General features: G+C 34.8%; 1 protein-coding gene across 6 annotated transcripts in view; it reads right to left on the bottom strand.

Moving 5' to 3' along the window:
* The window catches only part of COL4A5 (collagen type IV alpha 5 chain), a 265,725-nt gene that overhangs the window by 71,233 nt on the left and 173,884 nt on the right, over positions 1-20,608 (bottom strand). For all 6 annotated transcript variants that reach the window (XM_077988274.1, XM_028841868.2, XM_077988275.1 and 3 more), the window contains 7 exons: positions 12,646-12,759; positions 7,223-7,390; positions 5,624-5,713; positions 4,682-4,831; positions 2,974-3,072; positions 1,545-1,634; positions 990-1,129 (listed from right to left, as the gene is read on the bottom strand). In XM_077988274.1, the coding sequence (XP_077844400.1) occupies positions 990-1,129; positions 1,545-1,634; positions 2,974-3,072; positions 4,682-4,831; positions 5,624-5,713; positions 7,223-7,390; positions 12,646-12,759 (851 nt within the window). The remainder of the gene's footprint in view (positions 1-989; positions 1,130-1,544; positions 1,635-2,973; positions 3,073-4,681; positions 4,832-5,623; positions 5,714-7,222; positions 7,391-12,645; positions 12,760-20,608) is intronic.

Genomic DNA, 20,608 nt, shown 5'->3' with positions numbered 1-20,608 from the left:
AATTTATATATTAACTATTGACAGTGGGCCTCTATGAGGAAAGGAATGGTAAAAAGAGGATGGGGCATGAAGAAGATTTTCACTCTTACTCTCAATATGTCTATATTATTTTTAGTAAAATCATATATTCATATGTCACTGGTAAAATACAACAGAGAAAATTAAAGTTCACTTCAAGAAACTTTACATTGTTAAACTGAAATGAACATGTAGAAACTTCTCTTATTTCTTTATAAGACACTGATCAATTAGATGATCAAAATAAAGTATTTTTATATAATATTAAAAGAAAAATTATCTTACATATAATTCAGTAAATTCTTATATCAGTGGGAACTTTCACTATTTCCATGAAAACTGAGTACCAAAATTCCTTTTCTAATACTCTTTAGGTCTGTGGTCTGACTATATGATTAAGGAGTTACTACCTTTTGACATGGAACTAAACAATTGTCAAATAAATTCCTGTTGAGTCCAGTGACTCTGAAACAAATTCTAAATTTGATTACTTGAGAAACACTACCAAAGTTTTCACATTGAAGAGAGAAGCAGAGGGAATTGTAAAACTGTATTCAAAGGACTATCTCAGACATGCAGTTAAGAATACTACTACATTATCATTAACTGTCACTTTGTTTATAAGTCTTTTCAAATTAGTTAATAATATTGGGACAAAGGCCAACAACTCCATCACTAAAAAGGGATGGACTAACAAGATCAGACAAAACTAGGCATTGAGATTATTGAAGTATACCCAGAAATTAATATAAAAGAAAAACAAAGAAACCAGAAAGTTTTTCCTTTGGACTGGCCACAAACCCTAAAACATATCTTCTTATCAACTAAGAGAAAAGAAAAGGAATAAATCTCTTATCCAGAATATAATATGGCATTCTATAGTTTGTTTAATGAAAACTTAGGAATGAGTATAGTATTAAAAAATTTCATATCTGCTCAAGTATATGCCTAAAGTATATGCCAAAGATTACCTTTGGACCAGGAAGACCTGGAAGACCAATGCTTGAAATACCAGGATCACCTTTGTCTCCTTTCTGTCCAGGTAATCCTGGGGAGCCAGGCTGTCCAGGAGCTCCAGGAGGTCCAGGAGGCCCTTCCACACCCTGAGGCCCTGTTGAAAACAGATAATATATAATATTTTATAAAATATGCTTTACTTGTGGCTTATCTAAGATGCATATGACCAAGCAAAAAGATTTTTAAAAAGCTCCGCAAACTCTGAGTTAGATAATAATGAGACTCACAAACAGAATTATGTGAAAGCCTACTTTTAAAGGAAGTTTAAATAAAAAGGGGTATAGCTGGAGAGAAGATGTTTGTGAATTCTAACTTTTAAGGTTTCTACAATTTTGTCCCTTAATTCCCATTTTAAATCTTTGTGTTACAATAGAGCTCTACCCACTGATTACCTCAGATATTGTTTCAGTCTGATCCTATCAACACCAGTCTCTTTTCTGACAAAAAAAGAGATATTGAACCACCTTTCATTAATGGGACTAAATATTTGGAAGATTTTCATCACTCACCTGGAAAACCCATATCGCCGATGGTTCCTTTAAGTCCAGGAGGTCCTATAAGACCTGGCTGTCCAGGGAGACCAGGGTTACCTTTGGGACCTAGAAAAGTCAAATTGGTAAAATTAAGACAATGCAGCAATTTTGGGGTTGTCTGGTTTCACGGAATGGGTAGTCATTAAAATATAAACATGGGATTAGATGGATTAAATTTTAATATATGATTAAGGTCCACAGATAGAACCCAACATAAAACATCTCCTTGGGAACATATTACAATATAACCATGGTAATAGAGGTCTCCTAATATAACTTAAAAAAAAATTAAAAAGTTACCAGCACACCTTGTTTCTTTCCCTAAAACAATTCCAATCACTTGAAGTGCTATTTGTTGTATGTGTACAACTACCCTTAATGTATTTTCACAGATAAATCCAATATAATAAGTCTGTTTTTAAAAGATTCAGAAATGGGCTTCTCATGTAAAGCCTGATTATATGAGATCAGGAAGAGAAAAGGTGGTAACCTGTTATGATATAGTTTAGTACATTAGGCCAGGGAGAGATTAGAGATGGTGGACAGATACTGGGTAGTGACCCTGAACAGGCATGGCTGCTCTGTTTGTTCATTTTTCCTAGCACATAAGTGCTTGAGCTCTGTGATGTCATCTAGGTTTTTTCCTAGGACCACAGTATTGCCTTAAACCTTCTTTATTTTATTTTTTTCCTTTACAATGACTTCCAACTTGGTAAAGAGAATGCAGAAGATGTGAGGGAGAGATAGGAAGGGAGTTTCTCTTTCCAACTATACCAAGGCCATGTGGTGTGGAGTCTAGAGCAAATAACTGACCTTAAGGGACTTTGTAAGAATGGGGACCAGCTGCTCTTTATTTCCTTAGGAAACAAACTAAAAGAAAGTGGCTGAAGAAGAAACAAGAAAGAGTTTTATTAGGAATAATGCTGTAACTGACTACCAAGAGAATTTGTGAAATTTTCATGCCTAGAAATTGGAAAAAATAGAATCAATAGCCATCTGTTTTACATGGTTTAATGACTGACTTGTCCAAAGGCAAAAAGAAAAAAAGCAGGACAAGATGAATTCTTCAGGCCTTCATGAGATAATTGTCTCATTTATATATTCTGCAATGTATGTAACAAAACACAACACCTTATTTGGATCACACTTCTGATTCTGTGTATACCCTGCTGCAACAAAAAGAAGAAACTGAATAATCAAGGCAAAATATCCTATAAATCTTGACTGCTGAAACTAGAGCCAAAGGGCAATATTTTTGCTAAAAGTGAGCTCCATATTTCAGTAGCTACCCAAGCTTATTACCATGAGCAAATCCACAGCGTCTTCAAACATGACAAACACATAATTATTTATCCAGAATTCAATGTCAGCTAAGCAATTGCTACAAATGGCCTATCACACTTACCTGGTGGTCCTGGTAATCCAGGTTGTCCACTCAGTCCAGGTTGCCCTGGGTCTCCAGGCAAGCCCTGATAACCTTTTGGCCCTGAAACTCCAGGTATACCTTCCAAGAATGAGTAGAAGAGGCAAGTTAGGATGATATTATTCATCCATGAAATAACTTTGGCCAAGCAAGCTGCTCAAGTGTTAAACTATAAGTAAATTAGAGGAACTGGTGATATTATGATATAGTATGGGCTATTAGCACTGGACTCACACTAAAATCCTTCACTTTTTAGTTACCTACCATCAAGAAATTCAGAGCACTCAGTAGTGAAATAACTTTCCTATTTTGGGCCTCATTTTCTTTTCTTTTCTTTTCTTTCTTTTTTTTTTTTTATTATACTTTAAGTTCTAGGGTACATGTGCACAACGCGCAGGTTTGTTACATATGTATACATGTGCCATTTTGGTGTGCTGCACCCATTAACTCATCATTTACATTAGGTATATCTCCTAATGCTATCCCTCCCCCCTCCCCCCACCCAACAACAGGTTGGGCCTCATTTTCTTACAATGGAAATGAAGAAATAAGGAATAAGGACAGATAATCTCTAGGTTATCTCTTAGATTCCGACTATATTTAATAAGCCTATAGTAGAGGTCAGGTATAGTTTACTGCCCCTATTATACAGGAAGCATAATTGAAACAGAAAAGAAGCCTTGCAAGGGGTAAGCTAAGAAAGTCATTTCATTTTAACAACCATAAAAAATTAGGTGACTCTGCCTCTTTCTTGACTACATACAACACTGCATTAATATTTTTAATTCTTTTTTGAGGAAAAATCCCAACAAATCCTGCTCATAGGGAAACTGATAACATCTGCGTACACTCACATACACATACACATGAACTGACAATATTGATGGATAGAACATAAAAAGAGCCACAAACTTTACTATAAGCTGCAGATACACAGATATAGCTAGTTTTAACATTCCATATTGCTTGAAAGGCTATTCTATATAGATTGGGTGCTAAGTGCTTTATATAATGATTTATGCTTATCCATATTTTACGACTTCTATAAAAAGGAAAAGGTTTTTTTTAAAACAAAAATTGAAAGCCCCACATTATATTTTACACTGTATTTGTTTCTAATAAAATAACTATATGGACACAATTGTTCCCTAGATCTACTTTCACTGACTTCCCCCAGGGCTGAGCTTGGCTGTTCATAGTCCAATACTTGTTTATTCTGCCAACATAGAATAACAGTGAACTGTATTTGAAAGCCAAGTATGATACGGATATCAAAATACTGTGGTACAGCAATGTACCATTCATCCTCATCTGGTTTTAAGAAGAAAAAAATGAAAGGACTAGCAAATTTCCTAAACACTGAAATTTGTTTTTCAAGTGATTGTGGCTATATATCCTTTTCCTGTATTACTTTTTAGAAAGCTAGTAGTTAGCTGCCTAAGTCTATTTTAAAACCTCACTAGTTGTTAGGTAAAGCTCGTGATAGGGAAACTACAAAGAAAATACTCAAACAAAAGTTGATTGGTGAAACAGTATCAATGAAGTGAAAATTAATATTTATTACCAAAATTTGATGCATTTAAGTGCCTTTGTTGGTGAATTTTGTATTATAAGTCACTTTCCATGCTATTTAAAAATTAAACTTCAGATACACCAGGAAAAATATTCATAAATAAATTCATTCACTCACCTGGTAAGCCAGGTTCCCCCTTCTCTCCTTTTGAGCCCAGAAGATTTGGATCCATTGGTCCAGGAGGGCCTGGAAGGCCAGGCTCTCCTTTACTACCTTTTTCTCCTGCAGGGCCAGGAAGTCCTGGCTGACCCTGCAAGCCATCATCACCTAAAATCAATGTGTGTGAAAACACAATATATCCATTTTATCCATCCAAGATTAATGCATATAAAGATTATTCATATGTTTCACAGTTGAGTAGGCCACTGGCCACTCAAAACATTTATGCACCTTGGATGTACTCTATGAATTACTTGAGTGCATACACATTTTTACACTCAGATAACAATCCCTCCTTCTGGAACTCCTTGACAACGATAGAGGCTGAATATAAAAAATTAATGCTTAATCTGGCTGGGCACGGTGGCTCATGCCTGTAATCCCAGCATTTTGGGAGGCCAAGGAGGGCGGATCACAAGGTCAGGAGATCGAGACCATCTTTGCTAACATGGTGAAAACCCGTCTCTATCAAAAAAAAAAAAAAAAAAAAAAAAATTAGCCGGGCGTGGTAGCAGGCACCTGTAGTCCCAGCTACTGGGGAGGCTGAGGCAGGAGAATAGTGTGAACCCGGGAAGTGGAATTTGGAGTGAGCTGAGATCACACCATTGCACTCTAGCCTGGGTGACAGAGCAAGACTCCATCTCAACAACAACAACAACAAAAATTAATGTTTAATCCTTATATTTTGTTATTTTGAGCTAAGCATTTACCATGTATCATGGTATCCAAACTAAGCATGCAACCAAATTGAAAACAAGACCTATTTAAATGCCATGTTACATAGAAACACAAGTAAGCATTGATCATTTTAAAACAGTCAACAAAAATATTCTGTACTGACATATAGCTATGTTTAATTTTCCCTCTCACATACATCTGGCAGCAAACCCTGATTATTACCTTTAAGACCAGGTACACCACTCCTGCCAGGAATTCCCAAAGGTCCTGGTGGGCCTGGAGGTCCCATCATACCCATTTCACCTTTGGTACCTTTGAAGAATATCAATAAGTAATGTTTGCCTTTCTTTGACTGAGGGAACATAAAAAGTAAGTTTTAAGATGTCAACTAGAAAACTGTTGAGGGTTGGAGATAAGGCACTGTTAAGTTTTAGACTTTTTGACCTTCGTGCCTACTACTGCTGATACTCATGAATAAGGAGACTCACTCTGGTAGCTAATCTCTAAAGATGGCTCCCCCGTGAACCATATGTCCCAGTATATGCAATCTAGTATAAACCCCTCACTTGGAACTAGGGTTGATTCTGTACCTCACACTTTTCTAAATGACATTGTGTGACTCCCAAGCCTAGATTAAAAGAAGTCTTGCAGGCCAGTCACGGTGGCTCATGCCTATAATCCTAGCACTTTGGGAGGTTGAGCTCGGAGGATTGCTCGAGGCCAGGAGTTTGAGGGCAGCCTGGGCAACATAATGAGACTCCATTACTACAAAGAAAAAAAAAAAATAGTTGGGTGTGGTGGTATGTGCCTGTAGTCCCAGCTACTTCGGACTACTTCCTACTGAGGCAAGAAGATGGCTTGAGCCCAGGGGTTTGAGGCTGCAGTGAGCTGTGATCATGTCCCACTGCACTCCAGTCTGGGTGACAGAGTGAGACCCTGTCTCAAAAAAAAAAAAAAGAAAGAAGGAAGGAAGGAAGGAGAGAACGAAAGAGAGGAAAGAAAGAAGAGAAAAAGGAAAGAAAGAAAGAAAGGAAAAAGAAAGAAAGAAAGAAAAGAGAAAGAAAGAAAGAGAGAAAGAAAGAAAAAGAAAAAGAAAGAAAGAAAGAAAAGAAGTGAAGGGAGAGAGAGAGAAAGAAAGAAAGAAAGAAAGGAAAGAAAGAGAAGGAAAGAAGGAAGGAAGAAAGAAAGAAAGAGAAAGAAAGGAAAGAAAGAAAGAGAAAAAGAAAGAATGGGAGAAAGAGAGAGAGCGAAAGAAAAAAAATCTTGCCGCTTCTACCTGTAGTTTCTGAAACACTCACTTTCTCTTGTGAAATTCTCTCTGTTGGAAGCCAGCTGCCATGGAAGGGGAGCAACCAGCCTTATACTACCATAATGTGAGGCGCCTAAGCCATGTGAAGAGGTACCATGGATGATGAGATGACATGTGAGCTAATGAACACCCAGATGTCAGAGAAGTGCCATCTTAGAAGTAGACCTTTCAGCCCCAAACTCTCCAGCTGGGGCCATGTGGGTTAGAGATAAATGACCCAATCAAGTCATCCCTTAATTCTAGAGCTGCAAAATCTTCAGCAAAATTAAAAGGTTGGTTAAAACCATTAACTTTTGGGGTTGTTTGTTATACAGTAATCTATAACTGGAACTCTCACAGAGGAAAATGTGCAGTGAAAATAGCAAAGTGAGCTTCCTGCAGTCATAGATATTTAATACTCTTCCTTAAGGGATCACATCAATCTAGAAAAGGGTAACATGGGAATTATCTGCCAGAGTCGTATTAGTTTTAATTTCCTTAATCCAAATCAGAGAAAACTTTAAACAAATTACCTGGAAATCCAGAGGCACCTGCTTTTCCTGGAAGCCCTGGTGATCCTGGAGGTCCTATAGAACCAGGTGCTCCAGGGATCCCTGGACTGCCTCTTTCACCTGGGGGTCCTGGAACATCAAGTCCAGGAGGTCCTGGATCCCCCTTCTCTCCTGGTATTCCATGTAAACCTAGTTAATACAATATCAATATTAATCAGTACTGAAGTAGTTTTAAAAGATGTATTTGGTTACATTTCTAGTAAACAAGTGATAGAACCCTGTGTATAACAGACCTAAGAGTGAGTTAGAGATACTTTTGACATCATGCACACAAAATAACTGAACAATCAAGCTTTAGGATTTTCAAGCAGATTGCTCTAAGACAGTGCTTCTCAAATTATTTCTGGCGAAAGGCCAATCTTTTCTTAATTCCTAGTTAATCACGGACTAATATTTTTATAAAATACAATAAAAATTACTAAAACTGAAATAAAAAGCCAAAGATGCAAAATAAAAGCCTACCTTTTTAGTTATTATATTCAACAGATACAATTACACTATCAAATTGCTATAAAAATTTCTAAATGCTTGTTCTCAACGTTTATATTAATCCTATTGCAGACTGATAACAGTTATTCGACGACACTGGTCTATTGACCACACTTAAATTTGCATTGCTCTAATGTATTATAAATTATTAGTACACATTTCTATGAGCTCCCAAAATTATTGATTACTGAATAAGTCACTTAAATTGAATTTTAAATCATATTTTACCTTTGTTTTCCACATCGTTTTAAAAATACATTAATAATACATTACTATTAGTATTTTTTGTCATCTTTTGTTTCTCCAACCAAGACTTTACAGAAAAAAAAAATGACACAGCAAAAAATATTTAACCTTAGTAAGTTTCTGTAAGGTTGATTCTCCCCAAAAAGCAAGGTGGTTAAAAAAGAATGTGTTTATGGGAAAAGAATTAAGTTCACACTCCAAAGCCTACCAGCTGTGCAACTTACATGAGTCACTTAACATTGATCCTCATCTGCTAAATGGGGATTATGCCATAACCAGTTGGAAACTAGGGGTTGAGCCAGATGATCACTCCAAGTGTCCTTTCAACAATAAGACCTAAATTTATTGTTGAAGACTCACTGGTGATTATTTTTGTAGAGAGTAAGATGCTAGGGTTTTAAGATCTGTTTTATGTCATATTTCAGCATGGCCCTAAACTGACAAAATCCACTTTGAAGATTAGAGAATTACACTCAGTTGGCAAAGTAGCGATGGTTCCAATGCTGCCATTTTATAGCAAAAGACTATAAAAATGAGAGATTTGATATATTTGTGAAAGATGATATGATGCCTAACAGTGAACACGATTATAGCTTTATATGGATCATTATCTATTGTTATATTATAGCTCACAAAGATTTTTAATAGCTGGGTTTTCAATATAAATAAATTATCTTTTGAAACATGCTCCAAGAGAGCAGTTCTATAAAATAAGGAAAATAAACCAAAGACTTAAATCTGGACAAATGTTTGTTTTCCATGTTTAAAGCTTTACTTTAAGATATGGCTTTTGAGGAAGAACTACAGTACCTGGTAGACCTGATGTTCAAGAGGCAGGGAATTACAGTTCAGCAGCAAGTTGAGCCCCCAAGCAGAAGTAAGTTGCAAAAAGATTCGTTAGGTTAGGGGAAAAACAACTAAGCATTTAAAGATTAGAACATAAAACTCTACAAACAGAAGTTATTAGACATTGATTCACTGTTATCTTATATTAGAAATGAGTGAAAAAACTTATTTTAGGCATTTGCTTAGATGTTCATATAGCATATTCTATAAATGAAATGCATTTGCCAATAATGCCAATAAAATATTTACATTCACAAAAGTATTACCTTTTGGTAAAGGTCAGCTTTTCAATTGTTTATCTCTGACTTAATGATTTAAATAATCATTTTGGAATTTAAGCTCCTAAAGTTTAGTTCAAATTTAAAAATTAATTTAATTTTATACTACAACAAGTTGGGTATAGATAAATCAATAATTACTAGCCTATGATTATGGAAAAACAGCTTGCATGCACTAGGCAAGGATTTCTTTCTTCATCGTTATCATTAGTAGTAGTAATAGCAGACATTATACTATACTTCCTTCCATAGCATGGATTTTTCCATGAATACTGTCAGGAATACACATCCTGGTAAGATGCAGGATGAAGAAGTCAATATAAATCCCAAAGTTCTGCTAAATTTCCCCACAATAACAAGAATTATATGGATATGTCTACAGATGTGATATAGAGATATATTGATGTTCTAAATTTATTGGCAGCCAAATGGAACCAGTTTATTAAAAAAGGAAAATTTCAAAAACACGTATTATGCGTGAGAACTTTCCATACATACACATACACACTCCCTCCCCCTACCCAAGGGTTTTGTAGCCTCTTAAAGTGTTAGAAAACTATTTTCTCCTTCATCTATGAAAATGACATGAATAATTCATAAACAATTCCTAGGGTTTTGCTGTTGTTGTTTTGATTCACATTAGTGGTGATGAATTTTTTTTTCCTCCTTAGCTGATTTAGCCATACGCTTTGTCCTGAGACTGGACAGGCACTATAACATGTTTGATTCTGGTTATGATATGATCTGTGAACATGAAATAGAGTATATTTAACCGATCTCTAAAAAAATTCAGTAAGACAGTAATTGTGTAGGTAAATGGCCAAAGAAAATAACAAGAATCAACAACCTCCATTTCTGCCTGGGTTAGTAGGTCATGAGATGAAAAATATTTTGTTTCTAGTCCTTTGGCAATTTTTCTTTTATTTCTCTGCTATGGAATGCAAAATTGATATTCAAGGGGACCTTAACTTATAAACGTGTTAAATTGTATAGCCTGGTTTGGAAAAGAGAAAGGCAAATAGTAAAAGCTTAATTAAATAATAGAAAACTGGAGTCCAAAGGAAAGCCTGAAAAGCATAATGCAAACATTCTACAATAGAGAGATAAAAGTATATAATATTTTGCATTTTTCCTATTGCAAATTGAAATACAAGTATATTAAATAAGCTTATTACAAAAACATTGATAGTTAGAGTTTCAGCTATGAAACATAAGTAGGTTTGTCAAGATATAAGTAATAATCTTTCTGATTACCTTATTATTGAGATTTATGGACATAAATCAGGATTTTTTTAAATGAACTAAGATAATATTCTACTTTGGTGATATAAGTAAAATTTACTTAAAAAGTGAGTATATGTGCCTTGTATAAATATGAAATGTGGTCCATCTCATAGTAAAATGAAAAGTACTGTGATTTGAGAACATTTCTATATTAAGAGTGAATTCAATAAATTTTCATGCTAGTTCCTGTTAATTTCATTTATTTGTTGAACCATATTAATATCTTTAATTCTATGGCTATACATATATTCACAAATAGATGAAGTTAAATTCAGCATTATTACTTTTCTTCCTGCCCATCCTATTTATACTTTATAAATCAATATATCTATATCTATATTATATTTATATCTATATTCATATTTATATCTATATTATATTTATCTATATATTATATTTATATCTGGTTATAAGTCCTTTGTCAGATATATGATATAACAGAAGGATAGAGAGAGAACATTAGATTAATAAAACATTACAGAGTATCTGGTAAATCTGAAAAAGTGTGACACGTGTTAACATATTTGTATTTTGTTTAGATTCATATTAATGGTGTTCCTCTTTTTATTCTTACTCAGCTGTGACTTAAGAATTCAAAATGCTTCTAAAGGCTCATGCACTTTTTGGAACTGAAACAAATGACAAAACACCGTATTAGACGTGATAAGTTCATTTTATCCACCTCTGTGAAACAGCAGGGGCTGGGCGCAGTGGCTCACACTTGTAATCCCAGCACTTTGGGAGGCCAAGATGGGCAAATCACCCGAGATCAGGTGTTCGAGACCAGCCTGGTCAACATGGTGAAATCCTGTCTCTACTAAAAATACAAAAATTAGTCGGGCGTGGTGGTGCATGCATGTAATCCTGGCTACTCGGGAGGCTGAGTCAGGAGAATTGTTTGAGCCCGGGAGGTGGAGGTTGTAGTGAGCTGAGATCGCACCATTGCACTCCAGCCTGGGCAACAAGAGTGAAACTCTGTCTCAAAAGAAAACAAACAAACAAACAAACAAACAAACAAAAAACAGCAGGTCAAACCTTTAGTAGCCAAACCTAAAAATAAGTGCTTTTTCCTGAAGATCCCTCTGCTATGCTAGTTGGACAGAATGTTTTTTCCATAACTGATAAAGCAGCTATTTTGTAACAGCCTGGTTCAAAGCAACACTCTAAGTTTTGTTAGTTTTAAATCAGTAGTGACATGTCAGGGAACATAAAAGGGTATAATGTGCCATGTAATCAACTGTAAAATAGTACATAAATGAAAGTAACATTTATAGGCTTTTTATATTGTTAACCCGAGTTTCTAAATTTTTAGAATAATGACAAAATATCTACTGTCATTTAAGGTCAGGAAATATATAGCCATTGCTTCAAATAAGTGTATGCACATCTGAACTCTGTATTTAAGCCTTCAGATGTATTCATGTGAATTAAGGAACAATTAAATATTTCATATTTGTTTTAATTTCATAAATTATTATGGTGCTTTGCAATAACATAATGATGGCCCCAAGGTGGCCTTTATTGTACCTACCTAGATTAAGATAATGAGAATTCACATCACCAGACAGCTCAGAATCCAGAAACTCAATATGCTTTCACACAAACTTAGAGGAACCATATGATTTCCTATCTATAGAGGCAAACCCATTAGGTTACGTGTTGACAAAGGACCTTTTTGAGTATCCAATATAAAATATTAAAAGTAAAGATTTGGAGTGCTGATGAATTGCAAGATGATTGCTATTTTGGGGGCAAAAAGGGAAAAAATCTCAAGTTACTTATTGAAAAAAAATAAAATGAGAATGCCTAAAATATATTTTTACAGAAAGTTTTGCAGAACTCTAATTCTAGTTCTCATGTGCTAAGAAATGTTAAGAGGTTCCACAAGGGTCTATTAATGCTGCACAGCTACTCAGATCTGAAATGATCAGCACAAGAAGTTTCTAGGCCTCTGCTTCCAAGACTATGTCTAGCTCAACAATTACATATCAATAATAACACACTGCAATTGCATTATTGGAAATCATCAATTTTAGATAAACTCAGAGGGCAAACATCAGGGATTAAAGTAGCTTTTATGCTGTGTCCTGTACTTTTCCACTTTTATAAAATCATACACATAGATACATTGCTTCTTAAGCGCTGTTTCTGGAAGACCGTTTTGTAGGTTTCACTTTATTGGTGAGCTAACCAATGTATATATTATGAGTGCTACAAAATGCACATTTACTCTAATCTTACCAGGTTGACCTATTGGCCCAGGAATCCCTGGTGGTCCTGGTGGTCCTTGAACACCTATTCCTGGCAGCCCAGGAGGTCCCATTGGTCCAGGTTGTCCATTTGGTCCAACATCACCTTTAAGAAACAAATACAGTTTAAATATTAAAAGCAACACCTGAGTCACTAGTCCTTGGGAACCATATCATATTAAGCAAGAATTTTGATGGGCATTCATTCAGCAAGAAAAGTACACATAAGTATCCAGAGCAGAGGACAGGAAATTCATTAATAGTTACAACCTTATATTTTAACATACGCTGATCACTACTTCAATACTTAAATCAACTTCACAAAAAAGTACAAAAGATTACAAACCACATATTCCTTCTACTTGTAACTCATTGTGGACAGTTATATATTCATAAGTTTAAAATATATTTTCAAGTTACCTATATTTTAAGATAGATAACCTTCAACATTTTCCTTTTTACTAACTCAGGGCCATGGCTTATAAACATGTTCAAGCTTCTCCCATCATTAGTAAAACATCTCTTTGACATTAGAAACTTCACTGTCCATCTCTCCATCTTCTGACTGTCCCTCTGTCACTCTCACTTTAAACAATTTTTACATGTACTAAAATTCCGCCTTTTTAGTGTACACTTTGATGAGTTTTCACAAAGGTATATAGTCATATAACCACCACTAAAATCAAGACATAGAACATTTTCGTAAACCCAAAAAAGCCCCTGTGTGCTGTGGTCAGCTCATCCCCACATCCCAATTACCTGGCAACCACTGATCTATTTTATGTCTCACAGATTTTTCTTTCCCAGAATGTCATACAAATGCAATCAAATAGTATGTAGCCTTTTGAATATGTCTTCTTTCAATTAATACAATGCATTTGAGATTCATCCATGTTATTATGTGTATCAGTAGTTGCTTTTTGCTGCTGGGTATTAGTCTATCAGATGAATATGCACATTTTGTTAATCTTTTTGCCATTTGAGGTACATTTGGGGTGTTTACAATTATTGGTGATTATGCACTAAGCTGCTGTTAACACTGTTCTACAGGTTTCTATGTGAAGCTTCACATTTTTTATGGGAGTAAAATTGTTGTGTCATGTGCAAAGACAATGTTTAACTATATAAGAAATTGTCGAACTGTTTTTCAAAGTGGCTGCACCATTTTGCATATTAACTAGCAATGTATGAGAGTTCGAGTTACTTTGCATCCTTAGCAGCAGTTTTTGTCAGTTATCCTTTTTGAAAAAAGGCCAATTCTAATATTTATGAAGTGGTATCTCAATGTGGTTTTAACTTGCATTTCCCAGATGATAAATTATACTCAGCATCTTTACATGTGCTTATTTGCCATTCAGGTGTCTTCTTTGGTGAGGTATCTACTCAAATTGTTTGCTCATTTTTCCAACTATATTTTAAAATTCGGCTGTTTGTTTCCTTATTGAGTTTTGAGAGTTCATTATATAATCTGGTTATAAGTCCTTTTTCAGATATATGATATGAAAATACAGTTAATTTTAATAAAGTCCAATATATCCCATTTTTCTTTTATGAATTGTCTTTTTGGTATTCTAACAAGTTTTTGCCTAACATCTGATCACAGAGTTTTCTCTTATGTTTTTTCATCTAAAACAAGGGATGACAAAGTACTTCCCATGGGCTAAATATGACCTATAGGCCTCTTTTTGTGCTGCCGACATGCTAAGAATGGTTTTTACACTTTTAGAGGGTTGTTAAAAAAAGAATATGTGACAGAGACCATAAATGTAGCCCATAAAGACTAAAATATTTACTCTCTAGCTCTTTGCAGAAAAAGTTTGCCTGCTTCTGTTCTACAAGTTTGATAATGTTAGGTTTTGCATTTAGGTCTGTGATCCATGGGGAGCTAAATTTTGTGCAAGGTACGAAGTGCAGGTAGATGTTTGTTATGTTGGTTTGTTTGTTTGTTTTTTTGCATATGGATGTCCAATTGCTTTATGTTTTATCGGCATTTGTTGAAAAGACTTATCTTTCTGTTGAAATTGCCTTAGCAACTTTGTCAAAAATTAAATATGTGGGTGTATTTCTAGACTCTCTATTATGTTACAATGATCTATTTTTCTATATTTCACATATACCACACTATTTTAACTATTGTAGCTTTATTTTAAGTCGTAACATCAGGTACTATAAATTGTCCAACTTTGTACTTCTTTCTCAAAATTGTTTTGGCTATTCTAGGTCATTTGTTTTACCATATAAATTTTAGAAGAAAAATTGTGTGCTCCCCTTGAGAATATTTTCAATCTATGCATTGATTTGGAGAAAATTGATATCTTAACATTATCCATGAACACAATATACCATTCCATTTATTTAGGTATCTGATTTCTGTCAACATTGTTTTATAATTTTCCACATACAAAGCCTGCACATTTTTGTTAGACCTATACATACCTAAGCACTTCATGTCATTTGATGCTATTGTAAATTATACTGTTTTTGTTTGATTTTTATTTCTAGTTGTTCACTAATAGTATATAAAAACATAATTTATTTTTTATATATTTGCTTGGCCCTATGATCCTACTAAATTCACCTTTTAGTTCTAGTAATTTTTGTAGATTTATTAGGATTTTCTAAGTATAAAATCATGTCATCTATGAATATAGAGAGTTTTTTTCTTGCTTTCCAATCTGTATGCCACTAAACATAATGGATCAAGATTTTGCAAATGTCTTTATCATGCTAAGGAAGTTCCCTTTTATTCCTAATTTTCTGAGACTATTTTTCCAGGAATGAATATTGAAACTTATCAAATAATTTTCAGGATTTATTGAGATTGTAATATAGTTTTTTTTCTTTACTCTGTTGATATAGCAAATTACATTGATTTTTAAGATGTCGAACCAGCCTGTATTCTAAGGATAATCCTTACTTGATTCTTATGTCTATGTTCATGAGAGATATTGGTCTACAGCTTTCTTACTTGATTTTTACGTATATGTTCATGAGAGATAATGGTCTACAGCTTTCTTTCTTTTTTTTTTTTTTTTTGAGACGGAGTCTCGCTCTGTGGCCCAGGCTGGAGTGCGGTGGCGCAATCTCGGCTCACTGCAAGCTCCGCCTCCCGGGTTCACGCTATTCTCCTGCCTCAGCTTCCTGAGTAACTGTAGGCACCCACCACCACGCCCGGCTAATTTTTTGTATTTTTAGTAGAGACGGGATTTCACTGTGTTAGCCAGGATGGTCTCGATATCCTGACTTCGTGATCCACCCGCCTCGGCCTCCCAAAGCGCTGGGATTACAGGTGTGAGCCACCGCACCCAGCCCAGCTTTCTTTTCTCATATGTCTTTGCCTGGCTTTGATATCAAAATAATGCTGGCCTCATGTAATGGTTGGAAAGTGATCCCTCCACTTCGATTTTGGGGAAGAGATTGTGTAGAATTGGTGTTATTGCTTCTTTAAATGTTTGTTAGAATTTACCAACGATGCCATCTGGATTTGTAGTTTTCTTTGTTGGTGGGTTTTTAACTACAACTCAATTTTTTATAAAATACATTCCTGGATTACCTATTTCTTTTTTAGTGAGCTTCAACAATTTATATCTTTCAGGAAATCAGTCTATTTAATCTAAGTTGTCAAATTTATGGGCATGCAGTTGCTTGTCACATTTACTTATAAAGATTTGTTGTTATCATAAATTATATACTTTTGTATCTCTTTCCACATTTCCAAGCACACAATATTTGTCACAATAATACCTTTGGATGTTATTCCTGCTGCCTGGAACACCTTTCCCTTAAGACTAAATTCAACTGTCACCGTCTATATAAAACCTCTCCAGGCACCTTAGGTAAGGCCCTGAACAAAAGTAATATATGAGGTAAAATGAATGCTTCCAAAATCATCTTTTTTTCTCTTTTGCATAATGTGATTCCAATGTTCAACCTTAAGCACATTTTCTTCCTCGTATAGATATATCATGATGAGTATTAGCCTTATTAATTTATTATTGGTCACTACATTGTTTTGAAAGTGTTGCATCAACCTTTCCTACAGTTTAGTAACTGAGTTTTAATACCCAGTCATTGGTGTGTGTTTGGTAGGTGAACTTTTATTGTGATCTGCTTGCTGAGTTTTGAGTGTAGTCTACTGATCCAAAATATTAGTGACACATATTCATAGAAGTTCCCATTGAGATAATCACTTTCATGGTGATGCCACCTAGATTTTCTCACAGTAGAGAGCAATCCCTGAGATCTTCAAGATCAGAAACTATGCATTTCAGTTTCTAGTGATTCAGGTATTACCTGGCATAGAACATAATAAATGTCTGAAGAATGCAGGAGTTACATGGCAGAATATCCCAAACACTTATTCTTCTAGCCTCTAAAGAACTGTACTCAGGTTTTAATAACTGAGAATTACTCCTGTGAGGATATGGGAATGCCATATCTTAATTTCCTTCCAAAGATTAGGCAAATACCTGTTAAATTCATGTTTAAATAACCTTCAATGCATTTCTTCACTACCACTACCACTGTGTCTCAAGAACATATATAGACAAAATATAGTGAGTGGGTAACTTCCACAGGAAGACTGTTTGCCACATATCATTTCGAATATCTTTATCTGTAATTTTTGTTGTTACAGGTCTACAGCCATGGGAGATAACTGGTGGGAAACACAACTTGTAACTTTGAGTGTTACAGTTTACAGCTGGCCTGAATTGTTTAGTCAAAAACAGAAAGGTATTTTTTTAAGAGCTTATCTAAGAAGAGTTTGTATTGGGCTAGTCTGGGGCTTTTGCTGGCAGAATACAATCTAGCCTTGTTAAAATTGGATTGGGCTGTCTTACTGCTTTAATAGAAATCAATCCAACATGTTCCAGAAGCATGGCCCTGTTCAGATTATTCACTAGGAGCCAAAACATTGACCAGGGAAATCAGGTTTCTTGCAAATCAGAAAGGAAAAAAAAAATCCAAGTCAGCTTTACTAGTTCTATTCCTTCTCATTACTAGATAACTCAAAATCAAGGGAGTAGAAGAAACAACAGAGAAGTGGGTAAAGGATATTGGCAGTTAACAAGAAAAAAAAACTATGGCCCTTAACACATAAAAGGATGGCAAGTCTCACTCACAGTAAGATACATACAAATTTAAACCACTCTGAGAGTAAAGGCAAAGGATCTAATATAGCCAAAGAAATGTGTGGGTTTTTTTTTTAAGAACAAAGTTGGTGGGTTACATTACCTGACTTCAAGTCTTGCTATAAAGCTACAATAATATAAACAGTGTGGTACTGGCTTAAGGATAGCAAAATAAATAAATAAAACAGGATTAACAGCACAGAAATAGACCAACACATATATTATTATTTGATCTGACACAGATCCCAAAGTAATCCAATAGAGAGGGGGTTATTTTAAACAAATGATGCTGAACAAAAATTATTTGACATGTGTAATAGTTTTAAACATAGAAACTAAAACAATAAAGCTTATAAAATAAAACACAGAATACTTTGGCAACTTTGGGGCAGGCAAATGTTTCTTAGACAAGACACAGAAAATTATAATCATATAAGAAAAAATTGATAAATGAAACTTCAATAAAATTAAAACTTTTATTCATCAAAATACACTAAGGAAATGAACAGGTCAGCCAGCCAGGGCTAAAATGCTCATAAACATATATCTAGGAAAGTGCCAGTATGCAGGATACATAAATAACACTTACAACTTAATAATAAAGTGAGAAACAAATCATTTTTCAAAATGGACAAAATATTTGAACATGTAAATAGCTCACAAGTACATAAGAAAAGAACTCGACATCATTAGTCATCAGGGAAATGTAAATTAAAATCACAATATGATTATTTACACACCTACCAACATTCCAAAATTTGAGAAAATGTGGAACAATGGAAATTTTTAAACCACTTTGGGTTTAAAATTTGAGAAAATGTGGAACAATGGAAATTTTTAAACCACTTTGGTGTAAATTTAAAATGGTATCACCATTTTGGAAAAAGGTCTAGTAGTTTCTAATACAACTAAGCATCCACTTATGATCCAACAAATCTGCTCGTAGTTGTTTATTGAAGCAAAATGAAATCACATATCCATAAAAAAGAATTGTAAAAAATGTCTTTAACAGCTTCACTAGTAGGAGCCAAAACTTGACACAACCCAGGTATCCATGATACAGTCACATAATAAAATACTCAATTATTTCATTGAAAGAAAAGAACTACTGATAAACATGACAACATGGATGGATCTCAAAAACATGCTGAGCGAAAGAAGCCTTAGAAAGAAAGTACATACCATATGATTCCATTTATAAGGAGTTCTAGAACAGGCAAACTAACTTATGATGAAAAAATCAACAGTATAGTTGCCACTGTGGATGATGGGAGAGGGAGTGCCTGGAAAGGGGCATAAGGAAAATTTCTAAAACAACATCTTGATAAGGATTTGTGTTATACAAGTGTATGCATTTGTCAAAATCCAGGAAATGTACCCTTAAGATTTGTGCATCTCATTTAATGTGAATTATATATCAAAAGAAAAGTAATATACAGCTATGGAATGTTAGTTATGTTATGCATGCTGAAGTATTTAGAGAGAAGTATATAGCTGTTGTAATTTATTTTGAAATGCATCAAAAATAGATGAATGGATGGAGACAGGGATGGATAGATATGTGACACAGCACACAAAGTAAAATGTTGATAATAAAATATCAGTGATGGGTATATAGTAGTCCCAATAAAGTTCCATCTACTTTGTTATTTTTGAAATTTTTAAAAATAAAACGTTGGCAGGGAGATAAAAGGTTCATTGTAGAATCTGGGTGGTAGATATACAGCTGTTAACTGTACTATTATTTTTTGCAGTACTTAAAACTTTTTCGCAATAAAATGTTTAAAAATATACTTAGAAACCTACTTACTTCATCAGGTTAGCAAAAATCCAAGAGTTTGTCAGCATACTCACTTATCAAGGCTGTGGGGAAACACACTCATACATTGTAGGTGGGAGTGTAAAATGGTGCAAATTGAGAGGAATCTGACAATATTCAGAGATGCATTTACCCTTTAATTCAGAAAATCCTTTTTTATCACTTTATTTTACTATTATACCTGAACACATCTGAAATAATATGCCTGAAAGATTATTCACTATGACATTATTTGTAATAAATGATTGGCAAAAATCCAGTTTAGCAACTAGCAACTGGGATGAACTATGGTATATCCATGCAATTTAACACTAGGCACCTATTTTCAAAAAGTCAAGATCTCTATTGATAAAGGAAAATAAGTAAAGCGCAAATAAAGCCAAAAGATAATACTTTCTCCTTTAAGAACAGAGAAAATAAAAAAAAAATTATTGGCTAGTATTTATGTAAGAAACACGGGAAGGATCCCAGCACTTTGGGAGGCAGAGGCGGGTAGATCACGAGGTCAGGAGTTCAAGACCAGCCTTGCCAACATGGTGAAACCCCATCGCTACTAAAAATACAAAAATTAGCCAGGCCTGGTGGCATGCATCTGTAATCCTAGCTACTCGGGAGACTGAGGTAGGAGAGTTGCTTGAACCTGGGAGGCGGAGGTTGCAGTGAGACAAGATCGCGCCACTGCACTCCAGCCTGGGAGACAGAGCAAGACTCCGTCTCAGGGTGGGGGCGGGGGGAAGAAAGGAAAATAAAAAATAGTTACATAAGAGGATGGAAAGGAACAAAGTGGATGAAGATGGGTTGGAAGGAAGACTTCTCAGTGTTACTTTATAACATATATGATTGTATTTTTTTTTTTTTTTTGAGACGAAGTCTCACTCTGTTGCCCAGGCTGGAGTGGCTCACTGCAACCTTTGCCTCTCAAGTTCAAGTGATTCTCCTGCCTCAGCCTCCCAAATAGCTGGGATTTCAGACATGTGCCACCACGCCTGGCTAATTTTTATATT

Source organism: Macaca mulatta, chromosome X, assembly GCF_049350105.2.
Source record: "Macaca mulatta isolate MMU2019108-1 chromosome X, T2T-MMU8v2.0, whole genome shotgun sequence".
NCBI lineage: Eukaryota > Metazoa > Chordata > Mammalia > Primates > Cercopithecidae > Macaca > Macaca mulatta.
Note: the sequence above shows the minus strand (reverse complement) of the source record. Positions and strands in the feature narration are given on the sequence as shown.